The sequence below is a fragment of the Sebastes umbrosus genome, chromosome 8, assembly GCF_015220745.1.
Source record: "Sebastes umbrosus isolate fSebUmb1 chromosome 8, fSebUmb1.pri, whole genome shotgun sequence".
NCBI classification, from domain to species: domain Eukaryota; kingdom Metazoa; phylum Chordata; class Actinopteri; order Perciformes; family Sebastidae; genus Sebastes; species Sebastes umbrosus.
In genome coordinates this window covers 19,639,033-19,660,544 of record NC_051276.1, presented here as the reverse complement: position 1 = coordinate 19,660,544, position 21,512 = coordinate 19,639,033, and the positions used below count along the sequence as shown (strand labels likewise).

The 21,512-nt window shown below is 41.9% G+C and overlaps 1 protein-coding gene across 2 annotated transcripts in view; it reads left to right on the top strand.

Moving 5' to 3' along the window:
* Positions 1-21,512, top strand: part of adgrv1 (adhesion G protein-coupled receptor V1) — a 116,692-nt gene that overhangs the window by 77,055 nt on the left and 18,125 nt on the right. For both annotated transcript variants that reach the window (XM_037778492.1, XM_037778490.1), the window contains 3 exons: positions 10,230-10,346; positions 14,645-14,823; positions 18,139-18,296. In XM_037778492.1, the coding sequence (XP_037634420.1) occupies positions 10,230-10,346; positions 14,645-14,823; positions 18,139-18,296 (454 nt within the window). The remainder of the gene's footprint in view (positions 1-10,229; positions 10,347-14,644; positions 14,824-18,138; positions 18,297-21,512) is intronic.

Sequence of the window (21,512 nt, the reverse complement as noted above, 5' to 3'; positions counted from 1 at the left end):
AAAGAATCAGGAAATGTTGAATGGAGGAAGGAAATGGCGAATGGTAATCAAACCTAACTGTATCTAAGGTCTTTTGTTCTTGGCTCATGAGCAAATTGTAATCAGTCTACTTTGTCAGTTTGTTTTTAGCGTTGTCTCTGGAGTCTCTCTTATCTGTGAGTATAATTTAATAATTAGAGTTTAAGACAATGACAACAGCAGACGCGCTGCTGATTGCGAGTGCATTAGCTCACAAACAAAACATACGTTAACGACAAAAAACACACGGCAAACATACACAGATAAACACATATTCCAACACATTCATGTAAATATGCTCACACACACAAATATTGTCAGCTCCATGATGTCACAGTTAGGAAACACATGCATATGCGTTAATGAATGCACAAATCTACATAAGCATACACAGATGGCCGTATGTGCACATACAGTATATACCCACTCATTTAACCCGCTCCACCTTACACATACACTCAGCATCACAAACGCAGCCCAAGCCTTCAGCTCTCTCGGTCACTTTGACCTGTAGGGGTCTCTGTAGCTCCACAGCCAGAGTCAAGTTCAACAGCAGATGTGAATGAAGTGCCTCATCAATGACTCCCCTGAGCTCCTCTCCTTTTTATGACTCAACCTTTTTTGGGGGAAGAAATTGCTGCGCTGATATCCAGAAGGAAACAGTTTGAGTCAAATCCTCCATCTGTTTTTCTTTGAACGAGTTCAACTGCAGAGATGTTGAAGCTATAAACATCACAGAACCGTTCTTTCTCTAGTGCAGATTCATCTAAGTAGCTTGTTACAAAATGCAAAACAGTTTGCAGTTAAATTACAACTGTAGGATTGAGCCACAGTCTTCTAAGCAAAGATTATCTAGTAGCCCTAAGCTTGATTTAACATTAAGTAATTCTTTAATTCAACAAGTTGAGAGTGCAAAACTCCTTGGAGTGATGTTTGATTGCGCTCTATCTTGATCACACTGTTTCAAAGATGGGAAGAGCAGTTGGTATCTCCAGGAAATGTGCCTCTTTTGTTGGTCGTCCCCTTCTATGTCTAAGTCTAGTTTTAAGTCACCTTGACTATTGTTCTATGGTCTGGTCATCTGCTGCAAATGGTGAGCTCAGGAAGCTCCAGATTGCACAAAATAGGGCAGTACGGCTGATTCTGTGTTGTTCACTTAGATATAATGTGAATCGTGTGCACGAGGGTCTCTCCTGGCTTACAGTTGAGAATAGGTCATTATTCAAGATTCATTCCTAGAACTACTTACTACGATCTTTTATTTATAGATGAATTTGTCTTGCAATAATTTGATTCAAAGTCAGCGTTAAAAAAGAACATCAAATTTTATTCAACACTGTAATTCCTTTGTTGCGTAGGTGTTTGAATAGTACATGGACTTTTATATAGCGCTATTCTAGTCTTCCGACCACTCAAAATGCTTTACACTACATGTGAGCATTCATACATTCGCACACACATTCATACACTGATGGCAGAGGCTGCCATGCCAGGTGCCAACTTTGCCCATTTTGAATGATTGTTTTGTTTGGTTTGGTATGCTACCTCAGGTGTCATATCTCTTAGTTTTATCAGTAACTAGTTATTTCTAAGGGTTTTTATTCTTGTATTTGTATTTTGTAAAGTATTTTAAAGTGTTTGCATGCGCTTAATGTGGACCCCAGGAAAACTAGCTGGTTGCTATGGCACCAACTAATGGGGATCCTTAATAAAATAAAATCAAATGAAGCATTGTGTGCTAATTTAGTCCAGGTTGGGTATGGTAGTTGAAGTGGGCCAACTGATTATACAGTGCATGATAGTACAGCTGTGGCTCTGATTAAGTCTAAATTACACAGTGAGGTACCAAAGCACATTGTATTGTGGGTTTGTATGCAGTAGCAGCATGAATGGAGCATACAGTATTTAACTTGATCAGACTCTTCACATATTGATTAGCTTTACAGTCGCCCATTGACGGACACTGAGAGCTGCTGCAGATCAGCCAATTTGCACGGAAGGGATCTCTCCTCGATCGATGGCCTGTTGGACAGCAGTGGATGAGGCTGCTTCAGTGGCTCTCTGTTGGCTTCTGTAAGCTTTCTGATCGATATCATTAGACTTGCCCTCGTCCCTCTGATGATCTGGAAGTGATGCAACAGGTCGCCATAAACCACGAGTCTCACCTGTGATGTAATACACATGGCACTTTCATAATCATATCAGCTTACTAGTGCATATGTCAGAAAGACATGTTAAATGTAATTTAGACCACCACCACCCCACACACACACACACACACACACACACACACACAGCCCAGCCACTGATTCTGTATTGATCACTCATGAAAATGGAGTTTTGCTGAACATGTTTTCATGATGTTTTGCTGTTTACCGCGTTTAATGGTCAAACCATTGCAGTAGACCGTAGAAGTCTATTTGTGGGTTGGTACACACCCATGACATGTATGCACTTAAAGCACATACGCACACACACACATAGGTTTGTGATAGAGCAAAGTAGACCCATTGAGTGTGTGTTTAGGGAGCTGACCTTGAGCAGCTGGCTGCAGTGTTTTTATAGCTGTGTGTGTGTGCACATGAAGCCATGTTCGCGTGTCTCGTGTCTTGCGCCCCAAAGAGACCTCTGTCTGGTCTCCAGACTGGTTCACACCAGATGTTGAGGAAGGAAATTCAAGAGGCTCCTTGAAAGCAGCCCCGTCGTGATCGAAAGCAGCTGCAGGTTTCCAGCAGCAGACGCTCGTTGACTGAAGCGCGATTGGGAGAAAAGAGAGGAGGCCTGCTTGGATGCTTCATGTTGCTGCTGGTATCGTTTGAACTTGCGATAAGGTGACCAGATCCCAACAAACCAAATGTGGGACAAAGAGTTTGTGTGGGACAATGTGGGACATGCTACCAAGGCTGAGAGATAGACAGTTTTGATATAATGTCTATCTAACTTAAATCATAAACATTTCTATTCTGCCCCTAACATCTCTATACTTTGCCCGAATGCATCCATAGATCTCCTTTTGAGCCGCACGTTTCTTGTGAGACTCACATGAACGTCATATTCCCTCTATAAAACTCTGAGCATTGCCTACCACCAGCTCATAAATACTTATTAGTAGTTTCACAGTCTTTGTTATAGCTGCTTTTCCTTTTCTTTGTGGTAGTTTCCATCATATTCCGCCTAAATCTGCATAGCTTGTGACTTTCCAGTGACTCGCAATTTTGCCCGTTGGGCATAGCGTAGCAAAGGCGGTGAAAGGTTAACCTGCACTTGAACCAGGTGTGTGCAGTTTGACAGCAAACACAGCCCCGTGATGACAGCATTCCCCGCTTTCTTCACAGCCATTGGATACAAGCCAGATTTCTAAAAAAAGCATCTGTCCTGCAGCGGTTTGACTTTTGAAAACTAGAGGCAACGAAAATGTGGGACATCGTATCGATATGTGTGATGTGGGACAAGGGATGAAAATGCTGTGCAGTCCATCGTAAAGTGGGACACTTGGTCACCTTAACGGGCGCGTTAGCATGATCTCGGTATGAGGTTAGCATGAACATTTGCAGGAGATACAGCAACAGTAAAATGTAATATTACCGTTACATTTAGTAACACGTGACACAGAAAACATTAGATTATTTGAGAAAATACGAATTAAAACAAATCACAATTTAAGAGGCTTTTGAAAATTTGCACTGATTTGGTTTCTTTTGGAATGTACATACTTAATAATACAGGACATTATGTATTGTACAAAATATTTGATCACTCATTAGCTTCCACTTATTAGTTTTTCCTTCAAAGAGGACTTCAGACTAGACCAAACAAATCTGGGATCTTCCTGGTTTCCACATTCCCATTTCTAATGACACTGTCAACTTGTTGACAGTGTCATTAGAGCTTGCTTTAGCTGCCTTATACTCTTCAAAGTGCTGACAGTCCCTTATTGCTGTGTCACACCAGATCACATTGAAACTCTGAAACCTGCAGCCTCTCCGCTTATCCTTTATTCTGAAGTCATTGCCAGAATACGTGGTGAAGGCTCTTGATATCGTCCCTCCCTGCTTCAAAGAAGCACTTAGATACTCCGTTACTGTATATGACAGTTTGTGCTCACGAAAGTTGATGTACATGCAGTGTTGTGGTTGTTTGAATGTGAAACAGACTAAAAGGGAGTGGGTGTTTATATGCCAACAGCTGACTCAGCGAGTAAGCCTCAGCCGGAGGTTTCAACCCAAAACACCTGTGAACTTTACTTCTCTACTCTGACCTTGAGCAACCGGACATGCTGTCCAAAAAAACACTTGAGGTAGCTGCTCATTAGCACGCATGAACACAGTATGTTGAAGTGAACAGTGACGCTCAAAATGTTGAAAATGTAGCAGCAGTGGCTCTGTTAAAGACTTGAGTGTGTCTCACACCAGTTCACCTCAATAAAGATTTAATCATCCTCCATCTCAGCGGTGATACAGGAGCTCATGCTCGTCTGTTTTTGTCTTGACTTATTTTTAATTTTAACAACCTCGTACGTCTTGTCAGCAAATGTTAAATCACATTATTTATCTCTCCTCCTTCCCAACACACTCTGGCCCACTAACCCACCTATCAGCCATCCCCATGTGACCTGCTTCTTGCAAGTGTGCTTCAGCACATAAATAACACGCACACTTGAACTGAGAGGCTGCGGCACGTGAGGAGACTGATGATGTTTGCACATACTTGATAGTGTAAGGCGAGAAAAAAATGACTGAAATCAAGTCGCATTACTCAATTTAAAGCAGCCATAATTGTACTTTATGCTTAAATATGTAATTTGCCATCTTTAAGCTGCCTTTGCTACTGTAATGTTACAAGAATAGTGTGGATTGGTCAGCTTCGAATGAGGAAAAGTGGTGTGATTGATTGTGATAAGGACTGAAGTTGCTTAACGGGAAGGCATTGCTTCCGTGAGAAAATGATGAAGGGAGTGTGTGGGTTGAATGACGGTATCATATTTCTTTTTCTCCCTTTCTTTTATTATATGTCTATCTGAACAAAGGCATAAGAGGAAACACCCAGGGTGCAGGCTGAGGCTGGAACCAGCTAGATCAGACCGGTAGCTGTTAGAGAGAAGGGGGAGGTGAAGGCGAAGGGAGAGGGAGGAGAGGGAGGAGGAGGAGGGGGAGATGAGATGAAGGGTGGAGCAGAGGATGGAGAGGGAGTTTGGGGGTAGAGGCAAAGGATGGGATAAGAGAGGCTGGAGGAGGGGAGAGGTGGAGGTTAAGTGTTCTGGACACGAGTCTAGATGGATAGTCTGGCAGGCAGACAGCTAAGGCCCCACTCCCTCAGTGATGTAATGCATCAGGCAGATGCTATTTTTAGCCACACTTAGCTACGTTAGCATCAGCACACAGGGCTATCGATCAGCAGCAGGACTCAATGGGAAGATGAGAGCTGCAACCAGCAGCAGCACAAAGTAGCTGCACCAAAATATCATGTTTCCTATGTGCTGTTTGTTTTTGCAGCATTTCTCTGGTCTCTCTTGTTAGGCCTTATAATCACACAGCGGTGTAGCTATTTGATATAGGCAAGTTTAGTTTGTTTTTACTGTATGGTGCTTTTACTTACTTATTTGTAACTTGATTGTTTCGGTTTTCTTGGGACCGTTTGGCGTTACGCCAGTTTGCTGTCAGCTTCTTTATTATTTACCACTGCCGAGCTAAGGTTGGGAAACAAGCATTTTGTTTCTTTCAGACCTGCGTATCATATCAAAGTGTCAAAGTGTGTCAGATGTCTAAAGATGAATAGAAGTATTCCCAAGGCAGCAGTAGATCTGGAACAAAGATAACATCAACAACAACGTCAACAACAACAACAGCAAACTGACTCATACGCCTCTCCTGGGTGCTTCATGGCCACAGAACAAAGGGGAGCTCTCTGATTGGATGTTTAGCCTAGGAGACGGACCAATAGTTCAGGCTTAAGGTCTCGGGCCTGATGACAAGGCCACAAAAACACACTGTAGAAGAAGAGCTGCTTTGTTTTGTACTTTTTTATATGTATTCTTAAGGGCTTTTTCATGGCCTGTGTCTCCATGCAGTAATATCTCCCTTTCTATATACTGTATGTTCTGACTTTCTCTCTCTCTATTTGTTCTCTGGCAATTTCCCGGGTGAACAGAATCGCGTGCGAGTGAGACAGCAACTTGATATATAATCTTTGTACAATGGGGTAATAAATTTGTTGCATTCAGGAGTTATGTGCCTGAGTTTCGGTGGTTCCTGTTTCGACACGAGAGCACGCAAGTACGCAAATAACACACACTACCCTGACGTGACTTGTATTTAGAGTCCCTCAGCACCACCCAGTCTCTGTTTCGAACAAGTCTATAGCCCGAAGGTCTAGACAGGTCGACTCCTGGTGTCTTATACAAAAGAGAAGGAGGCCCGTGGACAAAGGACAGAGCAGTAGAAAAGGGCTCTGATAAACTCCACATCCGCACCTGTCACCTCCCCGCCCTAGTAACCCATCCCTGTGACAGGTCACCATCACTACAGTGCTGACATGTACCTGTGTTATTTTCACAATGGACTGAACAATTGCCACAGTTTTCACCATGACCTCCATACCTATTTAGCTAATCTCAACTAATGGGCCTCCACAAAGGCCGCATCCATATCAATCCCTGTAACACAATTTGCTGCTGACTTTGGATTCCTTTCAAAACCACAGAGCTTGACCGTATCATGGATTTATGGCTTGAATCATAGATTACTGTGTTGTCTCTTTGTGTTAGACATTCAGTTTGTTTGTGTATTGTAGTTAGCTCTAGGGAGGGTGGGTACTTCTCTTATCCCCGTCATACCCCCGTATCTCACACTAGTTTCAGAATAGAGATTGACTTCACTGGTGTAGTTTTTATTAACAGGCTCCACTTCATGCCACGCTCAGATTACAGGAAGTTTAGGATGATTTCTTCCTCCAAAATCGGATATTGATTCCTCACGAGCAACCGCCCACACTGCCACTACTGCAGCGGAAATGTTAGAGGATTCTTTGAGAGCTTCTGTGGAGTTTCTAACCCCGAACTCACCTCATTTATTAAAACTTTCTTTCAGCCTCATAGCGTAGGCTTTTGCTGCCTTTTCTGCCTCGGTACACACCGTATAAAATAATAAACGCTTGAGGGGGAAGATTAGTTTCCTGTGTGTATTTGGAGGCTTGTTTTCTAGCCTCCCATGACAGTCTGAGTGTTTCTACAGCAGCCTAACATGTCCGTTTACAGAAAACTTAATGGCTTGGTTTGATTGTAACCTCACTTGAACCTACACTGCACAGTGTCTATGTATGTGTGTCTATCAGCCTCTCCTCTATTGTCACATAAAAGAAAATAAGCCATATAGAAACACTGTTATCCCCACTGTATGCCCTGCCCTGCTATTTTAGCCATATGACAAGTGTTATATATTAGCCAACAATAGAGAATGTTATGTCATAGGCACAATAAAAAGTCAGATCAAGTTTCTTTTTGACTCTTCTGTGTGTGTACCAGCCTGTGTGACTAGGCCTTATGAAAAGTCAGATAGCGACCAGCTCTAATCAAATAAATATTTGTGGATTCCACACTCATACCTGTTGACTCAAGCAGATTCACCAAACCTGTTAACCTGGTTTCTGTTGTTGACCTGAGCCAGTTCCTGGCCCAGCTCCATGTAGGACACGAACGCACCGACATGCACATCTGGGGGACAGCCACCTGTTAGAGAGTCTATTCACACCACTGCACATACACACTCTTTTAAGCCCTCTGGCCTCCTTTCCATACAAGGCCATTTCTCTCTACCTGTTATGTCATCGTTTCACCGCAGGTCAGCAGTTTCACTGGTTCAATAGTTACCCCCGTGGCTATTAGGGTTTGTCACGGAAGGCTGTAGTACATTTGCGTGGGTGCATTGCTCAAAGCTGTGTCATGTTATGACTTAGACTAGTGTTTCAGTATTTACAATGCTGTTGCATGTGTTGTAGATGCAGCCAAATCCAATCCAAATCAATCCAAATAATCATTAAAAAGGGATGAGCCGAGACTGAGTGACCAATTCCATGTGTGCCCAGCCACAAAAATGCGTTGCCACCCCCCTCCCTTTGTGCATGCCGCACTTGACAGTGCCCTACGCTTGATTTAACAAAATTAGAGCCCTTTGTGTTAAACCAACATGCGTGTATGTTCTGCATGTTTGCTTATGATTATGTGACTAGCGTCCTGCAGTTTATTTAGCATTTCTCGCTTGGTAGTCTCCCCATTGTTTCGCTTTTGAGAGGATAGATGGTGTGTCATGCTGTGCCGTTGGCCAAACGAGGCTAACTCGCTGCCAAAAACACACAACCCCGCCGCATAATCTTTGTTCCCATAAGCTACCTGAACAGCTTCTCCACTCAGGCACGATTCCAGGCAGCCCAGGCACGAGTTTCCTTCCTGTGCACCATCCCTCCCACTCACAACCTTCAGGGGTTGAAACATGGATGGGAAACTGACTCATGATTCCTTTTTTTTTTTTTTTTAAAGTCCCTGACTTTTCCCCCTTACTCAACAGGAGGATGCAGACTGGGTTGGTAAATTCTGGAAAATCCGGGAATGGTTATTTAGGGTTTTCCTGATGGGTTCTCTAAGGACAAGGAAACCTTCAAAAAAAAGGAAGAGAAAAAGACCAAAAATACACTTCAAGAGAAAGCTTGTAGAGAAAAGACATTTGAGGGGTGACTACGTCGACATAACTGCGCTCAAACATGCAAAATTTATGGTGTCATCCTTCTCTTTATTAGGAGTAACCTCAACACAAAACAAGTCAAATAAATATAAGCTGTGTATGCGTATATATGAGTGACTTTAACACACAAACAACATCAACACAAACTTCCACAGTCGCTCATAAGCACACACACGGTGCAACTGTTTTCTGCTATTTTCTTGATTTTATGAATTATAACTTGGTCTTTTTTTTATAATCTCATTATTACTTGACACTTTGGTAATGTTGTCCTTGTTGCATTCATGCCAATATAGCATATTGAATTGAATTGAACTGAAATCGGTCATGTCACAGCTCACAATGTCTATTTACCTGGTTACTATAGAGACTGTCTAGCTAAGCAAATTAGCCGAAACTATAGGGTTGTGCAGACTACTTGTTTGGGTGTATAAAGAGCTCATCTTGTCTGTCTTCAGAATCATTTGCTTGGCTTCGTTAAGTCAAATCAAATGACTGTTGAGGTAACAGAGATAATTACTGTATGTGGTGTGTGGGTGAGAGGACTCTGTTTAGATGCTGCTTAAGAATCACAACAAAATATAGTCTGTGTTTGTACCTGAGGCTCTGTCTGCTGCTTTACATCCCAGACTGCTGCATGTAATGAATATAATCTGAGTGACATTTGACACCAGTCATTCTCCCCACATCCCTCGACTCCTACTCTCTTCAATTCATCCTCTTTCTGGTCCGTGGCACTGGCAGCGGGCCGATGGGCTGCAGGTTATGTAACAATCGCCCAGCTGCGTTGGCACCACGGTCAGTGCCAGAGGTTAATGAAGCTCTCTGATGGACAGCAGGGCAGTATTTTCTGCTGCCCTCATGGGTTTTCCACACTGTCTGCCTCCAATGTTACAAATTGAATTTTGGCCCTGATGCGTTCCCGCCTCCAAAACCCTCTCTCCCTTTCTCTCCTGCTATCTCTTCCACACACACACACACACACACACTGACCACACGCTGTTTTCTGCAGTGATTCTACAATAACATTTATTCCATTATTGTCACCCACACATTTGTACAAATCTTTGTGCGTGTGGGATGATACAAAAGCAACATATTTGTTGTTTGTGTTGTCGATGTTTTTATTTTTGCTCCCGCTTGCATAGCTTGCTGCATGGTGATGTAACAGGTCTGCAGAGATAGGATGCCTCTCTTTGGGAGGAGGGCTTATCTGAATCCTGCTGTCTCCTTTAAAAATGTATAGACTATAAAACAAGCAATAAATCGCCTCCTGCGCAATATGACCTGCTGACACTGCAAGGAGTTTTGCACCTGTGTGTGAGCGTGCGAGTGTGCCAGGTAGTCAAACAAAATGTCACCAACAGAGAAAATTGTGTGCATACAGTAATCGTCATAAAAACGTGCTGCTGCTGCTGGCTCATGTACACACAACGGTAACTGATTCTGAATTTGCCATTTTTCTCTCTTTCTCTACAGATTTGTTTCCTGGTGTCAGCTTTCCGTGGTCGGATGTTTTCGGAGGACAGCTGTGCTGCTCTGGCGCTCTTCTCTCACTATTTCCACCTCAGTCAGTTCTTTTGGATGCTCATACAGGTAACAGCAGATTAACAAGCGTTAAACCTACATATTTGGACATAAACATTATCACATACATTAGATTTCTATAAAGGCACAGTTACCAGCAGTTGACATACCCCTGGGATACCCAGTTTTTGTTATAATTGTTGCCATGCAGCTGGATCATAGATGACACATATAAGCAGAGATATTTGCTCTATATCTGTTATTTTACCTGGATAAAGAGCTGAGGTTTGGAGGCTGTTTTGCCTTGCCTTATGACCATGTAAAATGTGTCTGTCCAATCTGCAAGCCTCAACAATGATGTCTATTCACTCGGCCTTCAACCAGACAATGGCACCAAGTGTTGAGCTCAAAGTCAGTCTGTCTGTGAAAGATATAGAGTACAGCAGATGAAATGTCCTAATATGTTATCATACTGCACACTTAAATATCCCATATTTTTTCCCACTTTTGATTCTTCACTGTAGTTTCTTGTAGTTAATCTGGACATCATTCTTTTATGCATTCAAATTAATTTCTTATTGAAGGGCACCTGTAACTCAGATCTCCTTTCCTTCCCCCGCTCATTTTTCTTCATAACTTGGCATAAACAGGGTTCCCATTCTTTCTTTTGTTCCTTACGCGAAGCACATGTTTGTTTTACGTAATAACCAGTGAAGCTTCATTCCTCCACCATGTGGGCTTAGGCAGGTTTTGATTAGGGGGTGAGATGGAGGTACCAGACTGCTGCATGATATGATCTTTGGCCCCAGACTGGTACCACTTAGCAACACCTCACCCCAGCAGCTCCTAACCCCCTCCTTCTTAACCATCTGCCCTCTTTTTTTCATCTTTGTGACATAACTGCCAAGAACAAAGCCCGGCAGGCAAAGTCCAAATTTGCAGCTTAACATGCACACATGAAGAAGATATTAAGGCTTGGTTTATACGGTCAGAGCCACAGATCTTTTCATTTACTGCTTCAACATCAAAATATTACCATTATTTTATCTGTTAATTTTTATATAATTAAAAAAAAAAATACATCCCACACACAAATCCCCCAAAAATAACATGATTTTTCAGTGTAAATCTTGCCTAAGCCCCTTTTAATCCTTCAGAGAGACTATAGATGACTTGTGACCTGCTGATAGAGCACAGGAATGTGGTGAACATGGGCCGGAGTACTTCATCAGCCCCTCCAGAGAGGGAACGCTGCCCCGGGGATAGACCCTTTACCTCAGCTGATCCTCCCCTGCCAAATTCATTGATTTAATTAAAATAACTCTAAAAATATAGCCTATTTAAATAGATCTGATAGAGGTTAGGAAACCATAAAGAATCCTCCATAAGGGAGAAAAAAACAAAAGAAATTCAACTTTAGAAATGATCCACTGACCTTAACTAGGACAGCAACCTTTAGTTATAGTCATTTTCACAAATGAATGCAAAGCAACTTATCTTCACTGGGTGGTGGCTGACTGTGTTATGAAAACTGTAATGAAAGCTCAGGCCCAAATAATATTTTTCATTTTAAGGTGGGAAAAACGATCCATTGTCGTCATATAGTAACTCAAAATCTCTTAAAACCGTTGTTCTGTGCCCAACAATGAATCAGATAACAAGAATGTGTACAAGTCATTTAGTCTGGGTGAAAATGAGTTCCACCTCATTAACACTGGAAACACATTTAACCAGTAATTGTATGTTTTGTACCAAACCAGTATACCGAGGAGACCTGTCCCCAAATAAACTTTCTCGTCTCCCCCCTTCCTTTTCCCTCTCGTTGTCCCCCTCTTGCGTATCTGACTGTTGCTTTGTTTCCATCACCCCTCAATCTTTGAGAATGTGTGACGTTTGTACTGTAACATAATCACTGTTTATGTAGTGGATATAATCTCTCCTGGCACATATGTTACTATTGGTGGAGCATTATAAGATTAGCCCCTTTTTTCAGAATGTTTACCAGATGACCTGTGAGATATCTTAAAAGGCTCAGACCAAAGGCTTTCATGTGGCTTAAGAAGTGTTAGAATTTGGATGACGAGAATTGGCGGCGAGATGAATTGTGTTTTGACGTAAAAAGCGGATTTTGGACACACATGGTAGTAGTTAGTATGGTAGTAGAGCTGATATGATCTAGTGGAGGAAACATAAACTATGATTCGCCACAGAAGGAGTTCAAAAATTCACTTTCAGTTTTTATTCATACACTCACTCTAACTTTTTCTTAAAAATGCCCTTCTTTAACATCCCTGCCAAAAACTTCCCTGTCCATTTCTTTATTGTCAGCAACTACAGAAGCTGACAATAAAAATATTGCTGGCACTCTTTGACTGATGTGTGGCTTTAAAACCTTTCTGTCCTCACCGACGTCTCAGTATCGACCCCACTGATGTCTCGCAGCTCATTTTTCCCCCCTATCAGGTTGTTGCCTTCAGCTAAGTAGCTGATATGAGTGGGCGCCAGCAGCCCATCTCAGACCACGAAAAAGACTTCAAATCAATAACTGCAATGTGTGTGTGTGTGTATGTGTTTGTGTGTGGGTATGTGCATGTCCAATAGCTGGTCAGAGGAATATGCGCTGACATGATGCCAGAAAATAGGCAATAATTCGATCACTATCCAGGCCAGCATTTTCTTGACTGCAGAGGATCGCAGAGGCAACCTCAGTTTACTGAGAAACTGCATAATATTAAATATTACATAACGATATGTATGGCTCTTTCAGCCAGGGGAAGACCTGCTAAAGCCCTCGCACTGGCCTACAGTGTATTTCTACCCTGTTTCCACATTACTAGTTAGCCAGACAGGAGGCCACTTTCACTGCTTTGTAGTTAGACAATGCCTGCCAGTGTTCTGCGAGTAGACTAGTGTGTTTGATTGTGATAATGGGTGGATAAGTGGCCACCAATGGCCAATCAGTCAACCAACCATGTGGTCAGACATACAGTACAGGTGGTGAGTTTCCCAACAGCGCTACTGCTTCAATCACACGTGAAGGAGCTGTTGATGATATTTGTAGTGAACTTCCATCGTGTTGGGATGGCAACAGAAATCTCACATACCTCAAAACCTGGAAAAATAAAACAGAAACTATTTGCATGGCTACATACCCCTACTGTAGATATAAGGAAATGTATTTTCTAAATTGTTTGAACTGACCCTTATACATTTAGCACAGCGATAAGACAAAAGCATAACCAACCAACAAGCCACATAGTAGTCAGCAAGCGTATTGATCTGTATCCCAGTCATTTAGCCTGGTAACACATTGCTTTATTCTTTATGCTTCAGTATCTACAGTCAGTGAGGGATGCAGCCACTGCAGAGGCAACAGCTCGGCTCAAAGTTACCCATAATCCATTTAATATACCTCAACGGTTCCAGCCTGCTCACAGCCAAGGAAAAGCAGTTCTTGAATCAGACTGACATCACGCTATTGTCTCTTAAGTGCAGTGCTGTTACACAACTGGAGTGTAGTTCTATGGGTCTGTGTGTGAGTGTGTTTATTCTTGTGTTGTGTGCTTGTGCAGCAGTGTTTGTTGGGTCAGTGGTTATACAATGTGGTTATGAGGGAGACAGAGGTTATCTGAGAGAGAGGTCAGCGTCCCTTAACCTCCTGTCATTAGTTGCATCACAGTGTCCGCTGTGCAATTGTCCTGCATAAGTGTTCGCTGACAGATGGACAGTCACAAACATCTTCAGCTGTTATTCATTATAGCTGTTGCATAAATGTTTAAACAAAAGAAGGGCTTGCTTTCTTGATAATGCCTATGTTTTTTCCTTCATAAATTAAAGTAGGCTGTAAAAAGTTTGGTCCTAATGAGGCTCAATGGAGTAAAGGTCATCAATTTGTAACTCCAGCCCACAGGATAGACTGGGAAATGGAGAACTACTTTGTTTTTCCATTGAGCTCAACTTTAAAACCTTTGCCCTTTGCTCTTCACCAGTGCAGCAGTTTAAAATGATCTGAAATATACGGTATCGTCTGCTGAAGTCTTCACACAGGGATAAGACATTGTGTTGCAACCAACAGGTGTTTAGAAAAGCTGCTTACGTAACAATGCGGGGCTCAGTGTTTCAGATGGATGAGACTATCAAAGCCTGCTAGATTACAAAGCAAACACAGCTATTGTGGGTGTGATGAAAGTGTGTTTCACTCACTATGAAGACCACAAAGAGAGATGAAAAAAAATCCTCCAAACTGCAAACATTTTGCCTTTCCTCACAACATTATTGAGAAATATTATAGTCCATGAAGGTGTTGCTTGTGTTGGCACGTATCTGTTTTTCTATTCACAAGTTGTTTTCTCAAACTCTGTCCCCAGGCGGTGAACTTCTGGCAAGTGCTGGTGATGAATGACGAGCACACAGAGCGTCGATACCTGCTCTACTTCCTGTTGGGCTGGGGACTTCCAGCTCTGGTCATCATCGTCCTGGTCATTGTGTTGCTCGGCGGCTACGGCTGGACCATACACAGCGTATACGGGCTGGTGCGAGGAGAATGGTGAGTGGGCGTTGCAAATACACACACAAGTGGTCTTTAGAGCTGATGAGAGGGAGGTGGAATTGGCACAACACTGACGTAATCTGTTTTCCTGAGAGGACTCGTGAGTGTGTCTTTTAAACCGGTCTGAGTCAGTCGCTGTTATGACTTCAGTTTCTTTTTTAGGCTTAGGTAAATTCCACTTCGGGCTGGAGTAGAGCAAACAGAAAACACCTGAGCCAGTGACATCATGTGAGGAGGTAGCTCGCCCAATCAAATGAATGAATTTGTCTCCCCACATAGAAACTTGATTCTTCACCTTAGGGGTGGAGGCTTTCACACAGCAGGGTGGAGGGAGGAAGGGAGAAACCTCAAATAACCCCTATACTGTTCAGTTGTGTGTGTGTGTGTGTGTGCGTGTGTGTGTGTGTGTGTGTGTGTGTGTGTGCGTGTGCGTGTTTGTGTGTGTGTGTGTGTGTGTGTGTGTGTGTGTGTGTGTGTGTGTGTGTGTGCGTGCGTGCGTGCGTGTGTGTGTGTGTGTGTGTGAGCTAAAAATAACTGGTTGCCATCTATGTATAGAGTACCTGAATCCTAAACACAACAGATGAGGTCACTTTTTAAAAACCTGCACAATAGTTCCTAGTCAGGCAGTCTGTGCTTAAGTGTGTGTGTGTGTGTGTTTGTAGTAATTGCCAAAGTAAAGTTTTGACATTGCGTATGTGCTTTAGGGGCCTCCTCGCGGGTGCGTTCAAGCGTGCGTGACAGGCGAAGTCAAATACTGATGAAGTTTGAACCCTTAAATCACATCTAAAATTAGCCGGAGGTCTTAGGTGTGTCTGTTTTCCTTGGGATCGAGTGTGTACCCGTGTTTCCTGAGGGGTTGGTGTGTGGGAGACAGTGACCGTACACATGAGAGATTCAAGGATACAGAGGAGTATTCAGTTCCCCTGGAAGCGCACCTTCCTCTTACGGGGAATGAGGCCGCCTTTGAATTCCCTCTCTCTCCTCATGCGTGTAAAAACAGGTAGCCGTCTTGTTTTCTCACAACTCCAAGTTGTCTCAGTTTCACTCTGCCTGCGTACAAACAGGTGTCAAGCTCCCACCTTGTGTCAGTGAGCATTTTTGTGTCATACATATTGTATTTGTATGTGTTTGTGTCAAAAGAACTACATTTTTCTCCCCGTTTTTGTCATAATTTTCATATTTTTGTTATTATCACCCCTTCTATCACGTGGTACTCTGTCTTCTATGTAGTTAGTACTAACACAGGGTACGTCACGGTTTTCCTTCCTCTAGCTGGGTCTCCTGTAAGTGCTTTGTGGGTAGGACCTCATTTAATTATTGCTGTTGCACATAGATTGTACATCTTTAAATTAGATAAAGGCCTGTCTATAAATTCAAGTGTGGATCAAACAGAAATTGAGACCATAAAAGCAGGAGGTTATTAAACTGAGAGATGAGAAGAAAATATGTTCAAAAAGTAGAAGTTGAAACGAAAAGTAAAATTGAACAGAGAGAATCATGAAATAGCTATTTTTTTTTATTGTGTATTTATCATAATTGAGTATTTGGTACATTTATTGACTATTTTTTTTACTTCCTAAATGTTTTTGAATTCTGTGATATGGATACAAAATCATTTAATAATGATCAACTACTGCAAAAGCTAATACTTAATGCTTGAATTTATTGGTTTTCAAGTTAATAACATTATGTAGTCCTCTCTCACTTATTATGCTACCCATCATCTACGCACCACAGTTGCCTCACCCAATTGGCTTTTTCTAGTACAGCAAATCAATTTGGAGTTGAAAAAACAATTTACCGTATTTACAGTTGAATCTTACTAGTTCTTATTTGAGTCTAAGATGATAAACTGTGTTACCTGGACAGACTGATTTATGGGTTTGACTATTTTAGAGCCAGGCTGTAAAGTTGTAAGTATTTCCTGTGGCGGCGGACATCCATCTATTCCATGCAGGCTGTTTTATAGTCTTTAACTTTAATGTCTTACGATCACATTATGTCACATTATGCTAGTCAAAGGCTACCACGGCAGCATGTCTCCTTAAGATAGAGTTGATGTATAAATTTAACTTTGTATAAGGTGTTCCTTAAACGAGGCACTATGACCCATCACACTCCACACTGCCATATGAAAAGAAAAGAAAATCCCAGCAGTATTTCTATGAAAACCCCCCATAAAGGGCATTATTCTCTTTATTTCATTTCTCCTAAACTATAATGTTAGTGAAATGGGCCCCTTGGTAATGTTTTCTTCATTCACTACAGGAATCCCTGGTATTTCTGTTTCTTGTGAGACTTTCACTACAATAGGATCTCATCCTCTCACAAGGCCACAGTCGTACAAATATCCATATTCCAGTGTGTTTACGCTCTCATAGTCTGGCTGTCCTGCTGGCACAGGGTGATGCAATGCTTTATTTGGCATACCTCATGTTATGTTATGGCTAGCATAGCTCCAATTATTCCTCTGCGATTACTCCGGCCTGCCGCGAGGTCCTATCTGTATTTCACGCTCCCACCGAACCAGGGGTCGAGCTTGTTTTGTGAAAAAGGCCAAAAACACATGAGTGTTTTGATAGTTGTTTGGAAGTTGCAGTTTATACGAGGATGTTGATTTTCCCAGAGAAAATGTTCAGTCAAGTTTTCTTTAATAAAGAAAAAACACGTCTGATTGGACAAAAGCTGGGAAAGGACTCCTGTGATTTCCCAGGAAAACAAGTCAGACTGACTCACACCAATAAACAAACTGTAGAAAGAACACAACTTGATTTTATAAGCTCCCTTTTGACCTTCGGTCATTAGGCAGGATCAGCAGATGAACTCACAGAACCACTCCATTTTCATCTCCCTTTGAAAGCAGCAGACACACATAGCGTGATGTTCGTTCTCTGAAATGTTTTTTTCATTCTTTAAATAGAAAAACACTTGTAAGCGTCTTTGGCCTTTGATATTATCCCACTGTAGCTGCAGCAGCGTGACCTGGTTGCTCAGAAGATTTAAGAACATGCCTATTTTCAGTTTGAAGGCAAAAGCCGCTGTTGAGCAAGAATGCGGTGAGTCTTAGGCAGGCTCAGAGGTCTCACCGGCCAGATCCTGTTTGTGAAACTTGAAGTCTTAACTTGAGTAAATATAGAGCAATATAGGCATGTAATATGTTTCAGCTTAATTTGAGCTGGACACACTCGTTACTTCCCTTTTCCCCGCCTCTCTCTCTTTCAATTTCCTCTTCTTGTCACGTACATTCTGCTTATTGCTACCTACGCTACAAACAAGACAATCACTTATAATTTTCGTCCATCCCTTCTTTAGGTGCTTCATCCCAAACATCTATGCAGCTCTGTGCACGGCAGTTCTGGTGCCTCTCATCTGTCTGGTTGCAGTCTCGGTCGTGTTCATCCTCGCCTACCAGGTCACTACGCAGTGGAAGGCCTACGACGACATTTACCGAGGACGAACCAACAGCACAGGTACCAAATCAAGCATGTGTGTTCACAAACATAAATGAATGCATGAGCATTGATTTGAGAATCAAAAATATGCATGCAAATAAAAAAGATAAGAGCTCAAGATAAAAATTGCTCAAGTGTACACACAATCACACAAAGGACGTGTCCTCAGGAACTAGACGGCATCCACCCCTATTTTTGACTCAAAGTTTCAGCCCATATTTTGCTAAGCTTACAGGCTCTGTCTCTGTCTGCTGTTTGTTTACCCAAGGGATTAATGATACAGGAACAAAACCCGCATCTGAAATAAAGCTGACAGTCACACTTTTATGCAGCTATTGCACTTAGGAAGACATATATTTAATACACTTTATATACACTCAATGTAGCGGAATAAGATGTGTTGAAACAACCTCAAACTTGTACTTTACGTAAGATTCTTGTCATCGTAGGGTTCTGGTCAGCATGAATCAGTGGTATTTATTTAGTGCAGTCGGTCACTTCGCCCACACATGAAGATCCTAGCCAAACCACTTTAGAGCCTCAGTATCATGGCTGTAATCAGTGGCCATCGGTGAGAATCAGCAGGCTTTAGCTTGTTTTGCTCAGTCAAGGCCCTCCAATGACAAAGCAAAGCCTGAATTAGTGCCAGTCCTTTGGCTGGCAAGCGGTTTGCCCTACACACTGTGTGTGGCCTCTGAAGTAGTGTGGGAAACCAAAACAGTGCTTCGCTGAGCTGCAGGTAGGTGTGCATTATTAACAAGAGAGCAATACTTTCTCATTCACAATCCAGGCTGAGGCTAAAGGTCAGCCTGTAGGAGTTTTGGCTAACAGGAACATTTTATTATGGGGGGGACAGTGCAGACAGCAGAGATCAAGAGTAGACAGCGTAGGTTTGGGGTTAGTTGAGGGATAAGGAGACTAGGAATATGGTGCCGTGCTGTGCTGTGTGCTGAATGACGAAAACAGAGAGGAAGCAGTTGGCCGCAGCAAACAAGGCAGCTTCTAAAACTCCTTATTTACAGTATACTGCGAGAGAGCAAATGCCGGGAAAGGAAGGCACAGCACACACTATTCCAAGCAGCAGTCGGAAGTCCCGCCTGAGTTTGTGTGTGGCACAAGCACGGAGGACAGAACAGCCCTTGAGGTGTGAATATGTGCGTCCAATTTTGTGTCACGGATGCACTGTGAAAAGGCTGCACGTGAATAGGAAGTCAAATTAATTAAAAAATTGGTCAGCAATATTCCTTATCATGCAGTGATGTATCAGTGCTTACACCTTTAGTTTTATCTGGACATACAATGACACAATACCGCCACATATACACATGCATATACCTATTTATGAGCATGAACACAACATGTACACAAATAGTGTGGACTGCATTTAATCGATGGCAGTAGTTCAACTCTACAATATATGAGTATTGGCTTTGTCTTGTCCACAGTCCAAAGGCGATTAAAACAAATGTGAGGGAAAGGCCTGTAATATTTTATTACTATAAACACAGGCTACGCCTCTGCTCATTCCCTGGACTCCATCATTTAATAGGTTTAAACCCTGATCAGTTTCAGTCCTGCATTATGTGGGGGTTAGGCAAAACATCTTTTTGATTTGCCTTGACATGTTAATCAGACATGTGTTGTTCATGCAGAACCTGTGGGATAGCTGATATTTAGCTCACCAGCATTTTCAAATGCTTTACTGCAGCAAACAGCTGATGAGATAAGCTCTATGTCTGTGTCTGTGTCTGTGTGTGTGTGTGTGTGTGTGTGTGTGCGTGCCTGATTGTGAGAAGCCCAGATGAAAAACTCACAGAGCAAGATATAGCAGGACGTCTGACGTCAATGAAATCAAGCAAGTGTGCCAGCGTGTGGAACTCCATTGTGCCCAATGTAAGGCCTGCCAACACAAAAACAAACAAACTGAACTTACAACAGAACTATTCAGAGCACATCAGTGAGCCCTTATCACTGCCCTCATTGAACCCAACAAGGTGTATTTGCGAGACATTATGTTCTTTTGATACAGAAGTGAGCAGACTTTCGATTTCAACAACGAGTTGAATGAGTAACTGTTGCTGTTCTATTTGTATGGCTCCAAGTGGTCTCTGACTTCACTGATTGGACAGTAATGTGGACATAAACAAATACATGTGATGGATGAGGTTTGATTGCAAAGTGCTATTTGAGCTGTTTGAGGCTGTGCAGTTGCTTTATTTCAGCCTTGAAATACAAAGTCTTGTGTAGATGGATTAGGACTGGATTAGTTTTCTCATACCTGGACTTACTAGATATTTTTGTTACGGCTACATTATGCACGTATTATTTTATTGTTTAGTTTTTGTATTTAGGAATAATTTGTTCCCATCGTTCCTAAATACAACAACAACAAAATTGAAGGCTGCTGCTTCCTGTTTTCCTGGAAGACAGAATTGATGTTAGCGGCATAATTCAACACAAACTAGTGCTTCAAAGTTGAGTTTTAATGAGGCAGGTGCAGTTTATTTAGAAGGGAACATTTCGATTGTTGGACTTCAGTGGTGCAGTTCATTTACTCAAGTACTGTACTTAATACATTTGATACTACTGTATACTTCTACTCCACTTCACTACAGAGGAAAATATTGTACTTTTTAATGTACTACATTTATTTGACAGCTATAAGTACTAGTAACTTTTCAGAATAGGATTTTACAATAAAAACCTTAGGTAAGCTTGTAAAATACACACATTTCAGATGTCTGCGAGTTGTTTGAAACATCAAATTTATGTAGCAGAACTTCATTAACCACCTCATTAATCATCTCAGTTGTGAGGTCACTGGATAAAACTGTTAAAACGCACTGCTGCTTATACATTCATGCTTCAGTATTAAAAATGTAATGATATGATATATAATTTAGAATATATATCAGTTGCAGGGGGCATTTTTCTGCAAAATTAGTACTTTACATTTGATAGATGAGGATATTTTGCTGCTAATACTTCAGTTTTTAGACCGCTTCTTCCACCACTGTTGGGCTTATTCTGTAAATTGTAAAATGTACTTGTGAATTCCTTGTATGTCTTTTTCTGCTACACAAATAACATATCTTTACTCTTACCAGAATACTTTCTGCGATTAAACAATATAAAAAAACACAGCTATCACTGTGTCTAAATGTTCACACTTAGTTCACACACATATTTCTGTTGTGTGGGATGTTTGTGCGTGCTCAACACACACTTATTACA